Here is a 24,732-nt window from a genome sequence, read left to right as displayed (position 1 = left end):
AAATAATGCAGAAAACAAAACAAAAAATCTGGGGAAAAAAATGGCAACAATAAGTAAAGAAAAAAAAGTGCCTCCTACTGGGCCCCTATGGCCTGAATACGACTAGAAACCCACCTTGAGACAGGATTCAGGCCCGCAGGTGGCCCAATAGGCCCATCAGGCAAAGCAGTAGTAAGTAGGCTCGTAAGCCTGCAGTGGAGAGGAGCTCGAGAGGGGGGCGGTAGTGGGGCTTATAAACCACTGCGCGCCCCTCTCAGCTAGCGAGGTGGGACTAAACTTTCATACCGCACCGTGCCAGTAAACGACCATTGGTCCCGGTTGGCGGCTCCAACCGGGACCAATGCCAACCCTTTAGTCTCGGTTGGTGGCACCAACTGGGACCAAAGCCCTCTGCTTCCCGCCCTTTGGGCTGCTGAAAAGAGGCCTTTGGTCCCGGTTGGTGCTACCAACCGGGACTAAAGGGTGCATTAGTCCCGGTTGGAGCCTCCAACCGGGACCAAAGCCTTTGCTATATAAGGAAAATTTGAGAACCGCATCCCCACTTTAATCTCTCCTCCTCCTCGATCTCTCCCGACGCCGCGCGCCGTCGCCTGCCGCCACCTCGACGTCGCCGCCCCGCCCCGACGCCGTCGCCGCCTCGCCCCGACCCGACGCCGTCGCCGCCCCGCCCCGCCGCGCCCCGACGTCGCCGCCCCGCCCCCACCTGCCGCACCTCGCCGTCGCCGCCCCGCCCTGCCCTGCCGCCCCGACCTCGCCGCCCTGACGCTGTCGCCGCCCCGCCCCGCCCTGCCGCACCTAGCCGTCGCCGTCGACCTCGCCGTGAGCAACTTTGTATGATTTTTGTAAGATTTTTTTGTAGTTTATAGATTTTTTTGTTAGATTAGATGTGTAGTAATTTAGATATGTAGTTCATAGTATGTTAGTTTAGATTGTGTAATTAATTTATTCATATTGTGTTAGATTTTTTTCTGTTAATTAATAGATTTTTTTGGTATAATTAATTTATTCATATTATGTTAGATTTTTTTTTCTGTTAATAGATTTTTTTGGTGTAATTAATTTGTTCATATTTAGATTGTGTTAGTAAAAGTACTATAATTGAACTAGCTAGAAAAATATAATTACTATTTTATTTAGATTTTTTTGGTAATATAATTAGTTAGAAAAATACTAGTTTATTTTTAGTAAGTATTATATAGTAAGTGCTACTTTGTTTTTAGTAAGTACTACTTTATTTATTTATAGTAAGTGCTTAGTATAGTTTGTATAGTTGATTTAATTAATAAAACTATTTTATTTAACTACATATAGAAGTAGTTTGTAGTAAGTGCTACTTTATTTAACTATATATAGAAGTAGTTTGTAGTAAGTGCTACTTTATTTATTTATAGTAAGTGTTATTTTATTTATTTGTAGTAAGTGCTTAGTAGTTGAACTAGATAGTTGATTTAATTAATAAAACTACTTTATATAACTATATATAAAAGTACATAGTTCCCGCATCGACGTCGGCGATGCCTATCCCGCATCCTCGTCGTCGTCGACTCGGCGGTGGAGGCCTGCTTGATCAGGGCCATGTTTGGGACTGGGCTCCGCCGGGCTGGTATTGAGAGGTGCTACCTTCTGGGGGACGTAGGTTGGTGAGGAGGCAGCCCGTTGTTGACCCGATCCTTGTTTGGTGGCAGTCGCGTGGGCCAGTGACGGTGCCGAGGCTTCCGGACACCGCGGAGGTGGTACGTCACCGTGTCAGCGAGGAGGACGAGCACGTCCTTCGCTACATGGTTGCGTTGGAGGGCAGGTTCGACAATACCTGACAGGTTCTTTAGGGATCTCACTGGAGCTATGATCCTGTGATCGTTCCTTATTTTTGGGTGTCCACCGCCCGCGACGATACCCGTCGGGCGCTACGGTTCTAGCTGTATTAATTAGCGATGCTATATGTATGATAGTATTCGAGGAGTATTCGACGATGTACGGACACAAGAGATGATGTACTTTTGGTTATAATTGAATGCATGCTAATTTGAATACTACTTTATTTTACGATTTGGTTTTGCTAATTGAATGCTCATATCGGAAAAGTACTCCTACTTTGAATGCTAAAATTGAAGAGCACTCTCCGTGCAGAAATCTAGGAGCCCCCTCCATCATCCACGCCGTCGTGGGGGTAGCTTCTCCTTCATTCTCGTGTGCTAGACAATTTGTTGTAATAATTCACTCGGGAATGAAAGGAGGAGCTACATACCATCACTGATAGTCAACTCGTGATTAATAATAATGATCTAATTTAGGTTTTTTAGTACATATATTTAATATTTGAATTATGAACTTAGGCCGGAAATGTAGTACTCGGACGATGAAAACCGTCCGGGGGAGTGCGACTGGTGCCACGACGACCGAGGTATGTGCGACAAGTTTATTGAGCTGGACGAAGATCGGCGCTTCAGCATTAAGCTCGAGGAGACCTTCGATGTTCATACGGTACGCAACGACGACAATAATTTTTTTCGTAATTAAGCACGACTTCAACTATTTTAACATGTATTTTTCATCTTTTCCAATTCGACTAGCTTATCCCATGCTTTGCAAGATGCTATGTCTTGGAGAGGATGGGTTTTGAAGACCATGAAATTATGGATACCAAAAAAATTATCCTAAGTACCTGATGTGGAGCGAACCTCGAGACGAGGGTCGATCCGTTGTTGGCCCGATCTTTCACGGCACAAAACTCCATCGCAACAAGAACTAGATGCGGGTTTACAAAGATGTTCACAAACCTCGCAAAAACAACACGCCAACCCCTCGATCTGAAGGAATAACGTGGACGAACCGTATAGGCTCAACTTGTAATCCCCTACGCGTTGCGTCGCAGGAACTCACACGCTAACAGAGATTTTTGACAAGGTTTCTCTAAACTCGATAATGACCGACGGCCAAAAAACACACACGTGTCTAATTCATCTCAAAATAACCTATCCTTTTCCATGATGCGCCAGACTTTATATATTAGCCAACCATCTAACAAAACACACGTACACAAGCTAGCTTTCCTAAAACTTATGGACTCTAACCCTCTCCTAGATTCCATGCTTTATATTTTAGCAAACAACCAACCGGTATAAAACTGATACAAAAATTCCTAACTTGGACTCCTATTTTCTGGTACGCATCTTTAGTTTGCTCCTTGGTCTGTTTTTTTCAATGTGGTGGCCCCCACCCAGACTCCTTTAAACTCATGATCTTCCACCTGATAAACTTTCTTGTGCGTGTAACTCTTGGTCGTTCAGGTGGCCGATTCCTTGCAAAGAAATAATCATATTGATCTTCCCTTGCCGTAGCCGAGCTATGGGCTGGCACGTACCTGACTTGATCCTTGTACTCAACTAACAAACAAGTTGATCTTTCAATTCGTGGAAACCAATCAGCCCAATAGGTAATGTTGCATGCGATCTGGACATCTTCCCGTTCTCTTCTATTTTCACGTTGCACCATCTCATGCTCTAGCTTGCCTTCTCTTGCCTCTCTCTGTGTGACTAACACATCAACCAGAACAATAGGATTGACAGTAATACTGGACAGCTGCATGTCCATATCAGTACCCATCATGATGTGGATTTTCAAGTAAAGTTGTACAATGCTCAGAGTGTTACCCATTTTGGTTGCAAAAACTGGGTTTGCAAGATGTATGGTTTTGATGAGGGTATGCTTGTCACCATGGATCTTGGTGATCCTACAATCGCGCAAGAGAGACCTTCGATTTTCGTCCTTGTGGATACACCTCCAATTCTTCCCCCATGTGAGCTTAACATAGTTATTAAGTAATTTATATTGTTTATTTCAAAATAGTTGACAACTTATTTCCATCGACAGCTTATTTTCATTCTTCAAAGAATGTGCGGAAGATGGTAGACAAAACCTACTACACCGAAGGCTCCGAATTAACTTATCAGGAGAAAAATCATCTCGTCGCATTTTGTACTGATCTTGAGAATTACAATATCTACAATCAAACTCCTCAACATTATGGTCAATACGTGCCACTAGTGCACGTGTTGAACTACGGTAACTACCATGGAGATACCCTGGTAAGATTTTTTATTATTACGATATCTGTGCATCTTTTTGCACACTTCTAAAACTAGTACATCATTGCTAACTACGAAGTTATTATTATGTTTTTCAACAGATAATCCCGAATGATTGTGTGCCTCATCTGATGTATACACACGGTAGCCTTCATGTTTTGAACATACAACCAGGTCTTCCTATGAATCTGAACTGTCCATACCGGGTTTCTAAAAGAAGTGGAGACATGACAATCAAAGAATGGAAAAAATGTATGGACAGTCGTAAGGAGCTTCTTGGAAGCAACAATCAGCGGAGGGCAAGAATTGGAGACAGGATGATCGCCATTCTTCATAATGGAGAGTCATTGTCTATATTGTTTTATGCTATTTTACCTTAAGGGTGTTTAGGTCATGTCCTACCTGATACTGATGATCATGTGCTAATTAAGAACAATTATGTAGGGTTGGGTTCGATGACTATGAGGATGATGATCGTATGACTTATTATTAATAACGAGTAGAAGTTGTATGATGATGCATGATTAGTAGGACTTGTTATTATATATGATGATGTATGATGCGAGCATGCATGAGTTATTATATCAGCGGGTGAAATGAACATATATAGCAACAGCGTTGGTAAACCAAGGACGAAGATATAAGAGAGGACACTTCTCTCTATTAGCTAGCTAATAACAACCTAAAAATAACCCCCAAAACCCCTAAAACAGCCACTTTTCTAAAAAAACATGGACTTTTGGTTCCGGTTGGTGCCACCAACCGGGACCAAAGACCCCCTGACTGGGCTCGGCGCACAGGGTCACGTGGAGGCACATTGGTCCCGGTTCGTGTTTGAACCGGAACTAATGGGTGGAGGTATTAGTAACGACCCATTAGTCCCGGTTCATGAACCGGGACTAAAGGCCCTTACGAACCGGGACTATTAGGTGTTTTTCTACTAGTGAACAAGGATGAATCTATAAGTAGATGATGCAGTAGATAGGGTGCCGTAGAAGTCCCGAGGAAAAACTTGAGAATTCAGGAAATAAGAAACGAGGTATGAGACAGACCTCCTGTTAGTTGCTCAAGACAAATTAACAAAAACAAATGAGATGCGGTTCAAAGACATGTAGTATGACGTACTTCCTATACACTACTAAGCTTGTGCTTATTTGCAAGCAGATTTGATTAATTAGGAAGTTCCGGTTCATCAGCTGCTATTAATCTCAATGAGAGGGACGACAAACTGAAGAGTTCAAAGTTCAAACTGAAGAACTTGTCCATGGATGCAAAAAACCCAAGTGTCCCTCCCTTCCAACATCTTGCCTCGCCTGTGAACTTGAGCAGAGCTGCTGCATCTTGTACTATTGAAGATCCTTCCGTTCATCTCTTTCCAAATAATCCAGATGACTAGCTAGGAGGCTGGTGGTGACGCCTTCAATTGAAACGAACTGAAACAGGGGTTAGCCCAGGATCATATATTATTCTTGCTAGTAGCTTTCGAAACTGAACCAATGAAGGCGCTTGGAATGTGCGAAAGGCGGTGATGGAGAATAAAATGGGAGAAGCAGGTAGCCTAACCCACCATTTCATTAACATCCCTGATTTCAGACGTGCTAACAGCAGGTCTACCACAATGAGAGGATGGTTCTTTTTTTGGAGGATTTTTTTTGGGGAGGAAATGAGCAGAAGATGGTTCTTGAGTTCGTTGACTGCTACTACATGGTATGCAAGCAAGCGAAAGGGTTTCTAACCGGTGAAGCTTCAGCAACTAACACAAACCGGGAAGCTCCAGCATCTTGTCAGTATGTCCGTTCGCATTAGTTTTATAACATGAACATGAATGGGCTGTCAGTTGTTTATATTTTGGCGCTATAACTTATGCCACTTGTGCATTGAATAATCGGTATAGCTTAGGCTACTTGCACATATTTTATTGACCAAGGACCTATCCACAGTGGTTGCAGTTTAGATTTTCAGAGAGTTCAGGTCAGCTGAACCTAGTTACACTGGATCGGATCTGGGGTTATCTTGTTGACCTGCTGCTTGGAGACTTCTGCATCTCATTTGCAATAGCACAAACCTGCATCTCTGGCAACCTTGCATCCACCTTCTGCTCCCGACAACTCTGCTTCCGAGCTCCATCATCCGTGTAAGCTTCGAGATCATACCTTCGATGTTTTCACTTGTTAGTTTCACACTGCACAGAAGAAGAAAATCTGCCTTTTTGGCTGTGCTCATTTTCTCCCTTTCAGCAATTTGCTAATTTATCTCATGGTTTCCAATTTCTACAGATTTTACATCCACTGCTGCCTTCACCAACTGTTTGATCCTCCAGAAGCACTTCTATTGCTCGATTTTATTTCTAAGTCCTCAGATCGCTCCATTATAAACCCCAAAAAAAGTCCACATCCATTGCTTGATTTCATTCCTCAGATTGCTCCATTATACACAAAAATCCAAAAGTAGGAACAAGTTTTTGTTGGTGTTATGTCCCGCACTTGTCCCATAAAAAACTTCTCAACTTTCCTCCATTTCGTGTCTTTACATTACACCTTAGATTCCTGCATTCTAAAAATTAGCTGGAAATTTCCGCAAAAAGGAAATCCGTCTCTGGAGTTCTTTACCTGTTTCCCATCGTTTGACAGTTGATATATTCCAAAGTTTCCTCCATTTCGTGTCTTATACACTACGCCTGAGATCTGTGCATTATCAAAATTAGCCCAAAAACATCCCAAACAAACTGCAACTCCATGACGGCGGCCGTGCTGGCTGTCTTACAAATGGTGGCATCGCCGATCCTGAAGAAGCTCCTCGCTCATGCTTCGACGTGCCTAGGGGTCGACATGGTGAGTGAGCTCCATGAACTGGAGACCACCATCATGCCACAGTTCGAGCTGATGATTGAAGCAGCTGACAAGGGCAACCACCGGACTAAGCTGGACAAATGGACCCAAGACCTCAAACAAGCCTTCTTCAAGGCCGAAGACTTGCTGGATGATCACGAGTACAACCTCCTTGAGCGCAAAGCAAAGAGCGGGAAGGATCCATTGCCACCACATTCCTCCACCAGCAGCACTATTCTGAAACCTCTGCATGCTGCGTCCAACCGGTTGTCCAATCTGCGCTCCAATAACAGGAAGCTAATTCGCCAGCTGAATGAACTGAAGGCCATTCTGGCGAAAGGCAAGGAGTTCCATGATCTTCTTTGCTTACCAGCTAGTAATGCTGCAGATGGCCTTGCTGTAAAAGCATCCGTTGTTCCTCAGGTCACATCAATTCCACCTCCAAAAGTAATAGGTCGTGACAAGGATCGGGACAATATAATAGACCTTCTTACAAAGCCGGTTGGTGTTGAGGCTAATTCAGCTATACATTCGGGTTTGGCTATTGTTGGAGCAGGAGGCATGGGAAAATCCACATTGGCACAACATGTTTACAATGATGAGAGGGTAAAAGAACATTTTGATGTCAGGATGTGGGTGTGCATCTCACGCAGACTTGATGTTGAACGTCATACACGGGAGATTATTGAGTCTGTGGTGGAGGGCGAATGCCCACGTGTTGGTAATCTTGATCCTCTCCAGTGCAAATTAAGGGGCTTAATGCAAAACAAGAAATTCCTGCTTGTACTGGATGATGTTTGGTTTGAAGAATCTGGCAATGAGATGGAATGGGAGCAACTCCTGCGTCCATTAGTTTCTGAGCAGACTGGAAGCAAAGTTTTGGTGACTTCTCGATCGAATATACTTCCTGCTTCTCTTTACTGTAACAAGATTGTTCCTTTGGAAAACATGGGAGATGCCGAGTTCTTGGCACTCTTCAAAAACCATGCCTTTTCTGGAGCAGAAATCGGAGATCATAATTTGCGACAGAAGCTAGAAGAGATTGCAGAGAAGCTTGCGGACAGACTGGGACAATCTCCTTTAGCTGCAAAAACAGTGGGTTTACAGCTGAGCAGGAGAAAGGATGCCACTTCATGGAAGGATGCTCTGAAGATCGACAACTTAAGTGATCCCGCGAAAGCTCTGTCGTGGAGTTATGATAAGTTAGATCCACGTCTGCAGAGATGCTTTCTGTATTGCAGCTTGTATCCAAAAGGCTATCGCTATACTATCAGGGAGTTGGTTCACCTATGGATAGCAGAGGGATTTATTGATTGGTGCAACGAGAACAAAAGAGTGGAAGATATTGGAAGGGATTGCTTCAGTGAGATGGTCTCAGTTTCATTCTTTCAACCAGTTTATGAGAGATGTGATACATACTATGTTATGCACGATCTTATTCATGATTTGGCACAGTCACTCTCTAAAGAACACTGCTTCAGATTAGAGGATGATAAGGTGGAAGAAATACCACACACTGTTCGACACTTATCTGTTTGTGTTGAGAGTATGATACAGCATAAGCAAAGCATTTGCAAGCTACCACATTTGCGTACTATTATCTGCATTAACCCGGTTATAGATGTTATAAGTGATGTTTTTAATCAGATACTGCGGAATTCGAAGTTGCGTGTACTATATTTGTCAGCCTACAACAGTAGCAAGTTGCCAGAATCAATTGATGAGCTGAAGCATATTAGGTATTTAAACATCATCGACACATCAATTACTGAATTGCCAAGATCATTATGTACTCTTTACCACTTACAGTTCCTTAAGTTCAGTAACAGAGTTGAGAGTTTGCCCGACAAACTCTGCAATTTAAATAAGCTGTGGTATCTTGAAGGCCACGGGAGATGGGTAGGTCATCCATACAACAGTACTCTGCCTCAAGTTCCCAACATAGGCAAGCTAACTTTGCTCCAGCAACTTTATAACTTTTCTGTGGAAAAGCAGAAGGGATATGAGTTGCGGCAGCTGAGGGACATGAACGAGCTTGGTGGCTGTTTAAATGTTACAAATCTTGAAAATGTCACTGCAAAGGATGAAGCTTTAGAGTCCAACCTACACCAGAAAACTCATCTTGAAAGTTTGCACCTTGGCTGGAGTTATATGGATGACATAAATGTAGAGGACAGTTTACACTTGGAGATTTTGGAAGGCCTGATGCCACCGCCCCGACTTAAGGGCCTCACAATCAAAGGTTACAGATCGGCGAAATATCCAAGTTGGCTTCTTCAGGATTCATATTTTGAGAATCTGGAAACTTTTGAGCTTGTTAATTGCACTGCATTAGAAGGCCTACCAACCAATGCAGAACTTTTTGGGAATTGCTGCTCACTTCACCTCGAGAATGTGCCAAACCTAAAGACATTACCTTGTCTTCCAGCAGGTCTTAAAATGTTATCAATTACCAAGTGTCCACTGCTTATGTTTGTTTGCAGTGATGAACCAGAGCAGCATGATCAGTGGGAGAACATCATCAATAGAGAGCAATTGGTATCAAACCTTTCTTTGATATCGAGTGATGGTTCAGTATCAAAAACAAGTGACATAATAGCATTGGAATTTTCATCTCTGGAGCTGTTGATGGCATCAATTGATGCAGATATGTCACGTGTTGAAAACATTAGAAGTGTTGTAGAAAGAGAGGAATTTGTGATAGAGGATAGCATCAAAGCATGGATATGTTGCCACAAGGAGAGGATGAAACTCATTTATGGAAGAAGCATCGGGCTGCCTCTGGTTCCACCATCACAACTTACCCAACTTGATCTTTCTTCATGCAGTATTACAGATGGGGCTTTAGCTGTTTGCCTTAATGGTCTCACTTCACTGAGAAGTTTGTGCTTAACTGAGATCATGACTTTGACTACACTTCCGCCGCAAGAGGACTTCCAACATTTGGTAATGCTTGGTGACCTGCAAATCAAGTCTTGCTGGTGTCTCAGATCATTGGGGGGCTTACGAGCTGCTACCTGTCTTTCATGGGTTCAATTGGAATCCTGCCCTTCTCTAGACTTGGCACGTGGAGCAGATGAAATGCCATTATCTCTTGCGGTGCTCATCATATCCTGGTGCATGGTTGGAGCTAATTTCTCCAGTAGTGGTCTTCCGCACCTGACAGACCTTCACATGGTTGGCTGCGGAAGCCTTGCATCCTTGTCAATCGGTCATCTGACCTCCCTTACAACATTACAACTAGAAGATCTCCCGGATCTGTGCTTTATTGAAGGACTGTCTTCCCTGCAACTTCACAGCTTAGAGTTGAAAGATGTCCCGAAGCTCAACGCGAAGTGCATCTCACAGTTTCAGGTGCAGAAATCACTCGATGTTAGCAGCCCTGAGATACTCAACCACATGCTCTCGGCTAGAGGTTTTATAGTTCCAGAAATCACTCTTAGTAATTGCAAGGAGTCATCCGTTTCATTCGAAGAATCTGCAAATTTCTCATCCCTGCGGGACCTGATGTTATATAGATGTGAAATGGCGTCCTTGCCAGGAAATCTCAAGTGCCTGACCAGTCTGACACGACTTGATATCATCGACTGTCCCAACATATCATCTTTACCTGATCTGCCATCCTCCCTCCAACATATATGTGTTCGGCGCTGTGAGCGCTTGAAGGAGAGCTGCCAAGCACCTGATGGAGAAAGTTGGCCAAAGATTGCGAGTATCCACTACAAGGAACTATGATTTCGGGTTCACAACTACTTACAAATAAATGCAAAGGTAAATGGCATGCCAGCACTCTCACAGAAAACCTTTTGTAAACATTACTTTAAGATATATTGATCATTCATTTCATTGTATCCTTCATTAATTTGGATGCAGGCTCAAACTGCCAGATCGCACGGACGTCCTCTGATGTCCTCTTCGGCAAGCTTCCGCTGTCGCTGGCGACTTCACCGGTATGCCGTCGGCTCCATTACCTCGCACGCTGAGGACCACTAGTCAGATGCGCAGCAGGAAGGCGAGATGGGATGCGGCCACCGGAGATCACCGTGGCGATCTGCTGCGACATAAGGACGGAGAAGCCACCACCGAGAGGAGGACCACGAGTCCACGACCCTCAAAGGAGAGCAAGTTGCCGCCATGGAGCGTCCGTTAATGCATTGGCCGGACCAATTTCATGGACATCTCCAATGCTAGGCCCGTATATATGGACCGATTTGATGGAGATTTTTATTATTTTGAAATAATTAACTTCCTTTGAATTAGATTTGGTGGAGATCATATGACCCCCACTTTTGAAGGCAATGATGCCACCGGCTTGCAAATTATATTTTGTCATGGATTTTCCTATAGATCCAAGTCCAGTGGAATCATACACTATTTTTCCTGCTCATAGCTGTCATCAGAACTGATGGCACTCGGAAAGTGCCAACGGACAGTGCTGGTGATGGGGAATAAATCTTAAAAAAACAAAGGAACCCACGGACTCCCGGTTCCATCGCATCAATGAAACCAGGGATAAACAGGTTCATAGTGGTCGGGGTAATACCAGAGTAGGCACTAGGCAGCCACCGAGAAGTACGATCTTCTGAACTTTGATACAGGCCAGCAAACGGCGAGCAAGAGAGCAAGCGACAAAAGAGCCCTAGCAGACTGCACCAAACACTCAAGCTGACATCGGTGATGGATGGAACCGGCTGCAGCAGTTCGCCAGGGTGCGACGCCGATCTTCACCGGTGCCGCTCACCAGAAGCATCAAGTCCAGGTGATTCTGAGCGGCTCGCACCGACAACGATCCCCTGCTCGGATCTGACACAAAGGCCAGTGATGGCGACGGAAAATAAAATTGGGAGCTGAGATATACTTTGATATCACAAGACATCTGGAGGGCTAAGTTCCACAATTCTGTACTCTACAATATTGTAGCTGAACTTCTGCAGTTTATGCTGAAAGTCGGATGTGAAGCAGCTCTGAATCATTTTTAAGAGGTTCAGCATATCCACAGCTCACTGTCCAGCTTTTAACCCATTGCCAGTCACATCCTCATGTGACCAATACAAATCTGAATACACTAGTAACGGTTGCAAGCCCTCACAGTCACAGCAGACCTTAACTTCTCATCAAGCTCTGGCAGTCACCGTGCATCTATGTCGAGAAAAGTCACCATGAATCGCCTGATTTTATGGCCGTTCAGTCCTACCCTGAATCACTTTTGTGGCCAATCAGGTGGGATCTTGCTTAGGGTAAATCAAAACACTGCCGAAATCCGGTCGATTTCCGATGGTGAGTTTCACGTTGAGTCCCATCATCGGAACCGAGCGGGTGAATTTGCTTGGAGTCTAGTGGTTGTCTATGGTGCAGCAGCTAGCAGATCGGTAAACCAAGAGCTATGGTGACTGTTAAGATTCAGTAGAACAGTGATTTTTTTTTCAGAGATGATGTTCAGGGTGCACTAGCTATCAATCTTGACAAGAGCATGCGTTCCGGGATAGATTTAACTTGTAGTACAAGAGAAGATAATTTTAACCACCAAGGCAAATTTAGAGGATAATGCCTAACTCTGAAGTCTGAAGTAGATCAACTAAATGGGTACGGTTCAGTACCTACCAGTTATAGTTGAGGAACGGAAATAATGAATGGGGAAAGCGAAGGAATTGCAGTAGAGCGCCGAGATGCGGTTGATGCCAGAGCAGCTCCGCCGCGGCCGCATACCCGAGCTCCGGTGCGCGCCGTCTAGCGTTGCGGCTGCGACCACGACCTGCAATCCAACAAGGCGAGCCCAAAATCAGGTAACTGGAGCAGGCATCAATCCTCGCTCGTCGGCGACTCTGATGAGGAGGGCGACCTGTGCAAGCAACACACGATGCATTCGGCCAGCAACGCCGTATGCGTCGGCACCCACGCGGAGCAGGCGTTGGTGGAAGTCGACGGAGCCCCCGCACGGCCATGGCCTCGACTTCCGCCACCTCCATCGGCTCCGCGAAACTTCCCAGAGCACGGCATGGTGGTCGGGACCTGCAGCCGTGCCGCCACTCGCCGGAGACGGCCGCATCTTCTTCCACGAGAGCAGAGCAGCCCCAGCCGGCGAGCTGGGTGGCTTGCTGGGCGACGGCTACGCGTCCGCGACGGAGAGAACGACACCAATCCGGCGCTGAGGAGCACCCGCCCGCCCGCTAGGTGTTCGGCATAATGCCAACACTCCAGTAATGCCTGTCGGTGCGCGCCGTCTCCTCCTTGCCACGTGGCCCTCGCGAATGGGTTCGACTCGTCGGCGACACTCGCTAAAGGCATCTTCAACGGCGATCATCAAACAAATATCACCAAATATCTGGTCCATTTCCATTTTAGACAATTGAATACAAATGTGGATGAAATTCAAGCTAAATGGATAAAATTTAACAAAGTTTGTATTTTACAACCAAACGGATGAAAACGATTCAAACTAAACTTAAACTAAACTAGGTCAGGTACCTAGCAGTGACGTCATAGACTAGCCTCCGAGGCCATCTACACCCCTGCCGGCGTCTGTGGCATCGTCGATTCTGTCGTTCATCGTCGTTGTTGCGCCAGTGACATAACGCCCGCCAGGCAGCGTGGCATCTTTGCTAGGCCTTCACGATGTGCTCGCAGCGCTAACGCTCCGCCGCATCCTCCACCGTCTTGCAGTTTATCTTCAGTGACGTTAATGGCTTAGAAGAAGAGGGCATGCTCGGACTCCGTCAGCCCCACTTGGAGGACATGTGTGTTGAGTCAATGGCGGCAGATTTTCTGTCAAAGCCCCCTTTGGGCTGTACGCTTGGACAAATGTAAGGCTGGCGAGGTGAATGGGTGTCCGCTTAGAGATGCTTTTACAAGGTGAGTAGAAGGACACAAAGTTTTGGATGCATCTGGATGAAAACATCAAACACCTCTTTCTTGATGGTCCGTTGGCTAAGATTCTGTGGCGATCGATTCATATTGCGTTTAATATTAATCAGCCCACCTCTATCAACATGTTATTTGGAACGTGGCTTGATGGGGTTGATTCCGATACTGCAAGACACATTCGTGTTGGCGTCTGTGCTTTATTTTGGGAAGTATGAAACTGCAGAAATGATTTAGTTTTTAACAGATCAACAAACATTCACTTTTTGCAGGTTATCTTCAGGGCCACGGCGTTCATCCGTATGTGATCGTTACTCACTCCGACGGAGGCCAGGGAGCGTTTGGCTACTGCGTCTACCCGATGGGAGATGGTAGCGCGGGCTATTTTCAACCGGTTTGGATGGCTGTCATGTAATAGAATAGGCATGTAGTGCTCCTATTGTGTTTGCCAGCCGGTTGTGGCTTTGGGTTTTTGCTCTTATGAGCTTTTTCTTTATTTTCGCACCTCGATACTTGGCGACTTTGTTACTACTTTATCTTTTTAATAATATGAGCCGTATACATCTTTCTGATGCAGAGGCTGGGGTAAACCCCCTTTTTGAAAAAGAAAAAAAATATGGATGAACAATGAAAAAGAAGATAAAAATATCATTTAAAAACAAACTGATTTTTTTCTTACAAACACGAGCGAGTGTTTCATTTGTGTAAAGTTTCGTCAAGCACTACATTTGTAATGCTCTAGCCAAAAAAAATGATGCTGCTAAAATTGCTATTTTTGAAAGCATTTTGAAACACTATTCATAGACCTTTAGAAATGTCATTCCATCACGAAGCAGTCTTTATTGGCAGAAAAACTTGAGAACTTTCTGATTTTTCTGGACTTAAAGTTAATATATTGAAATAAGTGCGCATAGCAAGCTTTTGCATCAACCAATTAGTTAATATATTGAAATAGATATAACAAAAGAGAATTACAGCTTCTTTTGCGGAAGAAAACGAGAATTAGCTAGCTGCCGGTCGTGACCAAGTCCACAACTATTATAGACAGATCAGATCAACTGAGAACCCAATGCAAAATCTTGGTACGCGCAGTGTGTGAAACAGCTTGCATGCATGCAGCTTACTTAAGTGCCAACTTTATGTACATAGTTGGAGTCGACAGCTTCATAGCACGCCACGAAATGAAACAAGGAATCGACCTCGTACAGGACCGTCGTCGAAATAACCCTATGCTACCTCGTACAGGACCCGACCTTCAGGAAAACGCAAAAAACGACGGGCCCAGGCCCAGCCCGGCCCGGCATTCGGGCTCAAAATCTAGGCCCGAGCCCGGCCCGGGGCAACGTCGAGCCGGGCCGGGCCGACCGGGCCGGGCTTCCCATAGCCAGGTATACTCTCACCCCCCTGGTTTCTAGGGGTGTGGGCCCCTTCTTCCCCGTCTCCCAATCACAACTTGACAACTGTTAATTTACGTAAAACTCAACGTAAGTGTTTGTGGGTGTAGCATTGCTCGTGCGCGCCGTCTCCTCCTTGCCACGTGGCCCTCGCGAATGGGTTCGATTCGTCGGCGACACTCGCTAAAGGCATCTTCAACGGTGATCATCAAACAAATATCACCAAATATCTGGTCCATTTTAGACGACTGAATACAAATGTGGATGAAATTCAAGCTAAATGGACAAAATTTAACAAAGTTTGTATCTACAACCAAACGGATGAAAACGGTTCAAACTAAACTAGGTCAGGTACCGAACAGTGACGTCATAGGCTAGCCTCCGAGGCCATCTACACACCTGTCGGCGTCTGTGGCATCGTCGATTCCGTCGCTCGCCGTCTTTGTTGCGCCAGTGGCATAACGCCCGCCAGGCGGCGTGGCATCTTTGCTAGGCCTTCACGGTGTGCTCGCGGCGCTGACGCTTCGCCGCATCCTCCACCACCTTGCAGTTTATCTTCAGTGACGTTAATGGCTTAGAAGAAGAGGGCGTGCTCGGACTCCGTCAGCCCCACTTGAAGCACATGTGTGTTGAGTCGATGCCGACAGATTTTCTGTCCAAACCCCCTCGGGGCTGTACGCTTTGGACAAATGTAGGGTTGTCGAGGTGAATGGGTGTCCGCTTAGAGATGCTCTTACGAGGTGAGTAGAAGGACACGAAGTTTTGGATGCATCTGGATGAACAATGAAAAAGAAGATAAAAATATCATTTAAAAACAAACTGATTTTTTTCTTACAAACACGAGCGAGTGTTTCATTTGTGTAAAGTTTCGTCAAGCACTACATTTGTAATGCTCTAGCCAAAAAAAATGATGCTGCTAAAATTGCTATTTTTGAAAGCATTTTGGAACACTATTCGTAGACCTTTAGAAATGTCATTCCATCACGAAGCAGTCTTTATTGGCAGAAAAACTTGAGAACTTTCTGATTATTCTGGACTTAAAGTTAATATATTGAAATAAGTGCGCATAGCAAGCTTTTGCATCAACCAATTAGTTAATATATTGAAATAGATATAACAAAAGAGAATTACAGCTTCTTTTGCGGAAGAGAGAGAGAATTAGCTAGCTGCCGGTCGTGACCAAGTCCACAACTATTATAGACAGATCAGATCAACTGAGAACCCAATGCCAAAGCTTGGTACGCGCAGTGTGTGAAACAGCTTGCATGCATGTAGCTTACTTAAGTGCCAACTTTATGCACATAGTTGGAGTCGACAACTTCATAGCACGCAACGAAATGAGACAAGGAATCGACCTCGTACAGGACCGTCGTCGAAATAACCCTATGCTACCTCGTACGCGCACACATCATACACATTATATATATAAGATGTATACGTGACTTTCTACCTCGTATGCTACCTCGCTAGGAAACTAAACCTTTTTCTGCGAGAGGAGTTAGAAAGAAATTAGAGCTGAGAGTTGCGCCGAGATATTTTGGCTAGGTTCGATGGGGATGACGAAAGGCATGGTGGGGGCGTGCGCCGTGGTGGGCGTCCTCGGCCTCATCACGGTCGTTCTGGGCATCGCCGGCGCGGCCTCGGCGGCGCCGGTTAGACGAGCAGACATCTCCCTTGATTCTCGAATTGCATGCAGGCATCTTTGCTAACTGCGCATACATGGATTGATGGATATGCAGTCACTCGTCACGAAAGACGGCAGACTGTCGTGCGAGTACAGGGGCTCACCTGCGGTGGGCTGCGGGGTTGTGGCTATGGCGTTGGCGCTGACGACGCAGATTGTGACCACCGCCGCCACCGGCTGCTGCGGCTGCTGCCGGACGTGGGGCATCGCCGGCGAGGCCAAGCGCATCGTCGCCGTCGTCCTGCTGATTGTCTCATGGTACGCCCATGCTTCTTCGCAGTTTGTGCCCGTTGATTGATGGTGCAGACTCCATCCATTCGGAATTACGTGTCACTAAAATGGATGTATCTAGCATTATGCGTATACATGCACGCATGACATGCGTGTATGACAAACTTGCAGGATCATTTCCATCATAGTGGTGATACTGTTCATGGTGGGCGTCATCGTGAGCACACCCAGCGACCTGCCGACCAACGACGACGGGGAATGCGTCCCACCGGGCACCGGGGTGTTTGTGGTGGCCACGATCATGTTCCTCGTATCGATGGTATGTCAGATCACCTCGTACATCCTATTGCAGGCTACAACGGCTCCAGGCTCTATGAAGTCGCCGCTCGCGAAGGAGTCGGGTATCGTCATGGGACAGCTGGTGGCGGTGGGGCCTGTGAATAATGCTAAACAGAAGGCCGCTGCTGCCGGTGACCTTCCTCCTTCGGCACCTACTGGGTCGTCAGAAGCCCATGTCAACCTTCCTCCGACGTCTATCATGTTGCCCAAAGCTAGTGCTGACCCCACAAGCCATGTTTGAAGCTCATATATCATGTCCCTTGGATACTTAATGTCTTGTATAACTTTCTTTATTTTATGATATTCCCTCACATCCAAAATAAGTGTCGTGGAACCACGATAATTGTTTTGGATCGGAGGGAGCCACACTTTTGCATTGGTGATTGGTCGACTTTATTATTTCACATTACCTATAGGTAAGTCGTCTGAATTGTTATCTTCTCCAAATTCAAGTATCTCTATGGACATGGATTTTTAGAACATCTGCACCCGGCCCCTGCTATCTTGTCTGTTCAATATTGCTTTAAGATCTCTGCAACACAACTAACTTTCTATATGAAATTTTCTCTTTTTTGTTTCTCTCACATAGAACATGTCTTGAACTTCAAACCTTTGCAGCGTGGCAAAGCCTTCTATCTAGAATCTAGGATAAGTCGTTCAGATTTTTTTGTCAAATATAAATATACAAATTATGATTTTTTATTGTAGAAAATCATAATTTGTATATTTATGTTTGACAAAAAAAATCTGAACAATTTATCCTAGATTCTATATAGAAAACTTTGCCACGCTGCAAAGGTTTGAACTTCAAAACTTGTTTTATGTGAGAGAAACAGAAAAGAGAAATGTGTTTGCACGAATCGCGATGCGCAGAATGGATGACCAGATAGGGAGGACCTGGGTGCAGGTGTTCTATTATATGTTTTTGGTATCTCTATCTCTACACGTAAAGAAGGAGTCTGCGGTCGTGATAGTCGGTTGCGTTTTGTTCACTCGTCTCCCCTCCACCCCTCCCTCGGTCGTTCCCAATCGATTTAGTTTCTCTCCAACCTACATATGCATAAAAAACCAGGAGAACCAGGTCGCCTCTCCCGCTCCTCCTTCCGACGCCCCTACACACGCCCGATCTGGATGACCTGTTAGGGTAAAAAGCACCCACACACTGTTAGAATAAATCTGAGGCGCTCCGTCGATCTACCGAGGACCAAGCAATCACACAAGCATGACCCGAGATTTGTTAACGAGGTGCATCATCATGACTACATCCCCGGGGCCTGACTACGAGCGCTCCTCTCTGTGACACTGTCACAATACCGCACCCCGGCCGGCCGGGCACCGGTACACCCCGCTGGCTCCCTCGCGTACCCGTGCTATTATGCTGGCATAGATTACATCGTGCGTCTACCCCCACTATATATGAGACGCCTAGGATACAATTGTCCTATTAGGACACAACTTCTACCCTGTCTACGGATAGTCCAAAATCAAGTTCAACTGTAACCTACCTTGTACAATAATATTCGACACAACTCTAACAAACTTCACCTTGGCAAATATTCTTCACCACCTTGAATTCATCCATGCGCCGAACCTCCATGTACACTGGACTTGAGATACGCCATGAGCACCGCTGCTACTCCCAGACTCCATGTGACTCCACCTGCAACTGTAGTCCCTTCTCGTCTTCTTCACAGTCAACACTTGAGCAAAATTAAGTTCCTCATTACCCTACTTTGTGCTCCCAAACTTCCGGAGTATCCCTTAAACGTCATCACACACCAATCCCTGACCTGCGTGAAAGTGAACAACCCACATATTGGATTTCACATATAATAGTTACATGAACTCAACATCACCGCTCTTTCTTGACCGTCTGTCTGAAACTTGAAGGAATTTCACCGTCGCCAAGTGTCACCCTGAGTCAAATTCATAGTTGTCTCATTCTTTTTTCGGATAGTCTATGGTATGTCCCGCAACTATAGCACTCCGCCTCCTTCTGTACTTGCCATCCGCACTTTGCCATGTGCACTGAACACCATAGAATATACGGCCGTGTACTCTCTCAGCTTTTGACAATTTCATATTTTCCGCCACTTTCTCAAATTCTCCATGGTCAACTCTTGTTCATCAGCTAGCACTGATAGACCCAGTCACCAACTTGAATCTAGTACTCATTAACACTGCTTTAGCACCCCTGCACAGTTTGTCTGGCCACATGTCTATGTAGGGGAACGTTGCAGAAAATTAAAAATTTTCCTACGGTTTCACCAAGATCCATCTATGAGTTCATCTAAGCAACGAGTCATGGGAGAGAGATTGCATCTACATACCACTCTGTAGATCGCGCGGAAGCGTTCAAAAGAACGGGGTTGAAGTAGTCGTTCTCGTCGTGATCCTATCACCGGAGATCCTAGCGCCGAACGGACGGCACCTCCGCGTTCAACACACGTACGGTCAGCGTAACGTCTCCTCCGTCTTGATCCAGCAAGGGGAAGGAGAGGTTGATGATGATGGCTCCAGCAGCAGCACAACGGCGTGGTGGTGGTGGAACAGCAGCACTCCGGCAGGGCTTCGCCAAGCACGTGACGGAGGAGGAAGAGGTGTAGCAGGGGGAAGGGGCGCCTGCCCCCTCCCCCCTCCCTTTATATAGGCCCCAGGGGGGGCGCCGGCCCTGGGAGATCCAATCTCCCAAGGGGGCGGCGGCCAAGGGGGGTGGAGTACCCCCCAAGGCAAGTGGGGCGCCCCCCCACCCTAGGGTTTCAACCCTAGGCATAGGGGGTGGGCCTAGGGGGGCGCACCAGCCCACTAAGGGCTGGTTCCCCTCCCCACTTTGGCCCTTGGGGCCCTCCGGGATGGGTGGCCCCACCCGGTGGACCCCCGGGACCCTTCCGGTGGTCCCGGTACAATACCGGGTGACCCCGAAACTTTCCCGATGGCCGAAATACCACTTCCTATATAGTTTTCTTTACCTCCGAACCATTCCGGAACTCCTCGTGACGTCCGGGATCTCATCCGGGACTCCGAACAACATTCGGTATGCTGCATACTCATATTCATACAACCCTAGCGTTACCGAACCTTAAGTGTGTAGACCCTACGGGTTCGGGAGACACGTAGACATGACCGCGACGACTCTCGGGCAATAACCAACAGCGGGATCTGGATACCCATGTTGGTTCCCACATGCTCCTCGATGATCTCATCGGATGAACCACGATGTCGAGGATTCGAACAACCCCGTATACAATTCCCTTTGTCAATCGGTACGTTACATGCCCGAGACTCGATCGTCGGTATCCCAATACCTCGTTCAGTCTCGTTACTGGCAAGTCACTTTACTCGTACCGTAATGCATGATCCCGTGACCAAACACTTGGTCACTTTGAGCTCATTATGATGATGCATTACCGAGTGGGCCTAGAGATACCTCTCCGTCATACGGAGTGATAAATCCCAGTCTCGATCCGTGTCAACCCAACAGACACTTTCGGAGATACCTGTAGTGCACCTTTATAGTCACCCAGTTACGTTGTGACGTTTGGTACACCCAAAGCACTCTTACGGTATCCGGGAGTTACACGATCTCATGGTCTAAGGAAGAGATACTTGACATTGAAAAAGCTCTAGCAAAACGAACTACACGATCTTGTGCTATGCTTAGGATTGGGTCTTGTCCATCACATCATTCTCCTAATGATGTGATCCCGTTGTCAATGACATCTAATGTCCATAGTCAGGAAACCATGACTATCTGTTGACCAACGAGCTAGTCAACTAGAGGCTCACTAGGGACATGTTATGGTCTATGTATTCACACGTGTATTACGATTTCCGGACAATACAGTTATAGCATGAATAAAAGACAATTATCATGAATAAGGAAATATAATAATAACCCTTTTATTATTGCCTCTAGGGCATATTTCCAACAGTCTCCCACTTGCACTAGAGTCAATAATCTAGTTACATTGTGATGAATCGAACACCCATAGAGTTCTGGTGTTGATCATGTTTTGCTCGCGAGAGAGGTTTAGTCAATGGATCTGTGACATTCAGATCCGTATGTACTTTGCAAATATCTATGTCTCCATCTTGAACATTTTCACGGATGGAGTTGAAGCGACGCTTGATGTGCCTGGTCTTCTTGTGAAACCTGGGCTCCTTGGCAAGGGCAATAGCTCCAGTGTTGTCACAGAAGAGTTTGATCGGTGATGAACTCCTTCACCCATATTGCTTCATGCGCTGCCTCCGAGGCTGCCATGTACTCCGCTTCACATGTAGATCCCGCCACGACGCTCTGCTTGCAGCTGCACCAGCTTACTGCTCCACCATTCAACATATACACGTATCCGGTTTGTGACTTAGAGTCATCCAGATCTGTGTCGAAGCTAGCGTCGACGTAACCCTTTACGACGAGCTCTTCGTCACCTCCATAAACGAGAAACATGTCCTTTGTCCTTTTCAGGTACTTCAGGATATTCTTGACCGCTGTCCAGTGTTCCTTGCCGGGATTACTTTGGTACCTTCCTACCAAACTTACGGCAAGGTTTACATCAGGTCTGGTACACAGCATGGCATACATAATAGATCCTATGGCTGAGGCATAGGGGATGATGCTCATCTCTTCTTTATCTTTTGCCGTGGTCGGGCATTGAGCTGAGCTCAATCTCACACCTTGCTGTACAGGCAAGAACCCTTTCTTGGACTGATCCATTTTGAACTTCTTCAAAATCTTATCAAGGTATGTGCTTTGTGAAAGACCTATGAGGCGTCTCGATCTATCCCTATAGATCTTGATGCCTAATATATAAGCAGCTTCTCCAAGGTCCTTCATTGAAAAACACTTATTCAAGTAGGCCTTAATGTTGTCCAAGAATTCTATATCATTTCCCATCAAAAGTATGTCATCTACATATAATATGAGAAATGCTACAGAGCTCCCACTCACTTTCTTGTAAACGCAGGCTTCTCCATAAGTCTGCGTAAACCCAAACACTTTGATCATCTCATCAAAGCGAATGTTCCAACTCCGAGATGCTTGCACCAGCCCATAAATGGATCGCTGGAGCTTGCATACTTTGTTAGCATTCTTAGGATCGACAAAACCCTCTGGCTGCATCATATACAGTTCTTCCATAAGATGCCCGTTAAGGAATGCCGTTTTGACGTCCATCTGCCATATCTCATAATCATAGTATGCGGCAATTGCTAACATGATTCGGACGGACTTAAGCTTCGCTACGGGAGAGAAAGTCTCATCGTAGTCAATCCCTTGAACTTGCCGATAACCCTTAGCGACAAGTCGAGCTTTATAGATGGTGACATTACCATCCGCGTCCGTCTTCTTCTTAAAGATCTATTTGTTTTCTATCACTCGCCGATCATCGGGCAAGTCAGTCAAAGTCCATACTTTGTTTTCATACATGGATTCTATCTCGGATTTCATGGCTTCTAGCCATTTGTTGGAATCTAGGCCCGCCATTGCTTCTTCATAGTTCGAAGGTTCACCATTGTCCAACAACATGATTTCCAGGACAGGGTTGCCGTACCACTCTGGTGCAGAACATGTCCTTGTGGACCTACGAAGTTCAGTAGCAACTTGATCCGAAGTACCTTGATCATCATCATTGTTTTCCTCTTCAGTTGGTGTAGGCATCACAAGAACATTTTCCTGAGCTGCACTACTATCCTGTTCAAGAGGTAGTACTTCATCGAGTTCTACTTTCCTTCCACTTACTTCTTTCGAGAGAAACTCTTTTTCCAGAAAGGATCCGTTCTTGGCAACAAAGATCTTGCCTTCGGATCTTAAGTAGAAGGTATACCCAATGGTTTCTTTAGGGTATCCTATGAAGACGCATTTTTCCGACTTGGTTTCGAGCTTTTCAGGTTGAAGTTTCTTGACATAAGCATCGCATCCCAAACTTTTAGAAACGACAGCTTAGGTTTCTTCCCAAACCATAATTCATACGGTGTCGTCTCAACGGATTTAGACGGTACCCTATTTAAAGTGAATGTAGCTGTCTTTAGAGCGTATTCCCAAAATGATAGCGGTAAATCGGTAAGAGACATCATAGATCGCACCATATCCAGTAGAGTGCAATTACGACGTTCGGACACACCGTTACGCTGAGGTGTTCCAGGCGGCGTGAGTTGTGAAACGATTCCACATTTTCTTAAGTGTGTACCAAACTCGTGACTTAAATATTCTCCTCCACGATCCGATCATAAGAATTTTATCTTTCGGTCACGTTGATTCTCTACTTCATTCTGAAATTCCTTGAACTTTTCAAAGGTCTCAGACTTGTGTTTCATCAAGTAGACATACCCATATGTACTCAAGTCATCAGTGAGAGTGAGAACATAACGATATCCTCCGCGAGCCTCAACGCTCATTGGACCGCACACATCGGTATGTATGATTTCCAGTAAGTTGGTTGCTCGCTCCATTGTTCCGGAGAACGGGGTCTTGGTCATTTTGCCCATGAGGCATGGTTCGCATGTGTCAAATGATTCATAATTGAGAGACTCTAAAAGTCCATCAGCATGGAGCTTCTTCATGCGCTTGACACCAATGTGACCAAGGCGACAGTGCCACAAGTATGTGGGACTATCATTATCAACTTTACATCTTTTGGTATTCACGCTATGAATATGTGTAACATTACGTTCGAGATTCATTAAGAATAAACCATTGACCATCGGGGCATGACCATAAAACATATCTCTCATATAAATAGAACAACCATTATTCTCGGATTTAAATGAGTAGCCATCTCGTATCAAACGAGATCCAGATACAATGTTCATGCTCAAACTTGGCACTAAATAACAATTATTAAGGTTTAAAACTAATCCCGTAGGTAAATGTAGAGGTAGCGAGCCGACGACGATCACATCGACCTTGGAACCATTCCCGACACGCATCGTCACCTCGTCCTTCGCCAGTCTCCGCTTATTCCGCAGCTCCTGCTGTGAGTTACAAATGTGAGCAACGGCACCGGTATCAAATACCCAGGAGTTACTACGAGCACTGGTAAGGTACACATCAATTACATGTATATCAAATATACCTTTTGTGTTGCCGGCCTTCTTATCCGCTAAGTATTTGGGGCAGTTCCGCTTCCAGTGACCCTTCCCCTTGCAATAAAAGCACTCAGTTTCAGGCTTGGGTCCATTCTTTGACTTCTTCCCGGCAACTGGCTTACCGGGCGCGGCGACATCTTTGCCGTCCTTCTTGAAGTTCTTCTTACCCTTGCCCTTCTTGAACTTAGTGGTCTTATTGACCATCAACACTTGATGTTCTTTCTTGATTT

The 24,732-nt window shown here is 45.7% G+C and overlaps 2 protein-coding genes across 4 annotated transcripts; one reads left to right on the top strand and one right to left on the bottom strand.

The window, feature by feature from the left end:
- Positions 1-5,077: 5,077 nt before the first annotated feature.
- On the bottom strand, positions 5,078-13,176 carry LOC123144358 (uncharacterized). 3 transcript variants are annotated; one of them, XM_044563464.1, is made up of 3 exons: positions 12,753-13,176; positions 12,515-12,665; positions 5,078-5,502 (listed from the first exon to the last, which is right to left on the bottom strand). In XM_044563464.1, exons 1-3 carry the CDS (start codon positions 12,957-12,959, stop codon positions 5,432-5,434), a joined length of 429 nt encoding a protein of 142 aa, XP_044419399.1. In that variant the 5' UTR covers positions 12,960-13,176; the 3' UTR covers positions 5,078-5,431. The 3 variants fall into 3 exon arrangements, with proteins under 3 accessions (XP_044419399.1, XP_044419407.1, XP_044419417.1); XM_044563472.1 differs by having other exon boundaries at positions 5,078-5,518; positions 12,753-13,174; XM_044563482.1 differs by lacking the exon at positions 5,078-5,502 and adding an exon at positions 8,768-8,894 and having other exon boundaries at positions 12,753-13,174.
- On the top strand, positions 6,087-11,019 carry LOC123144351 (putative disease resistance protein RGA3). The gene is made up of 3 exons (XM_044563454.1): positions 6,087-6,219; positions 6,362-10,684; positions 10,787-11,019. Exon 2 carries the CDS (start codon positions 6,821-6,823, stop codon positions 10,646-10,648), a length of 3,828 nt encoding a protein of 1,275 aa, XP_044419389.1. The 5' UTR covers positions 6,087-6,219; positions 6,362-6,820; the 3' UTR covers positions 10,649-10,684; positions 10,787-11,019.
- Positions 13,177-24,732: the final 11,556 nt, after the last annotated feature.

The sequence above is a fragment of the Triticum aestivum genome, chromosome 1B (genome assembly GCF_018294505.1).
Source record: "Triticum aestivum cultivar Chinese Spring chromosome 1B, IWGSC CS RefSeq v2.1, whole genome shotgun sequence".
Taxonomy (NCBI): Eukaryota; Viridiplantae; Streptophyta; class Magnoliopsida; order Poales; family Poaceae; genus Triticum; species Triticum aestivum.
The sequence above is the reverse complement of the archived record's forward strand: the minus strand, read 5'-3'. Positions and strand labels throughout refer to the sequence as shown.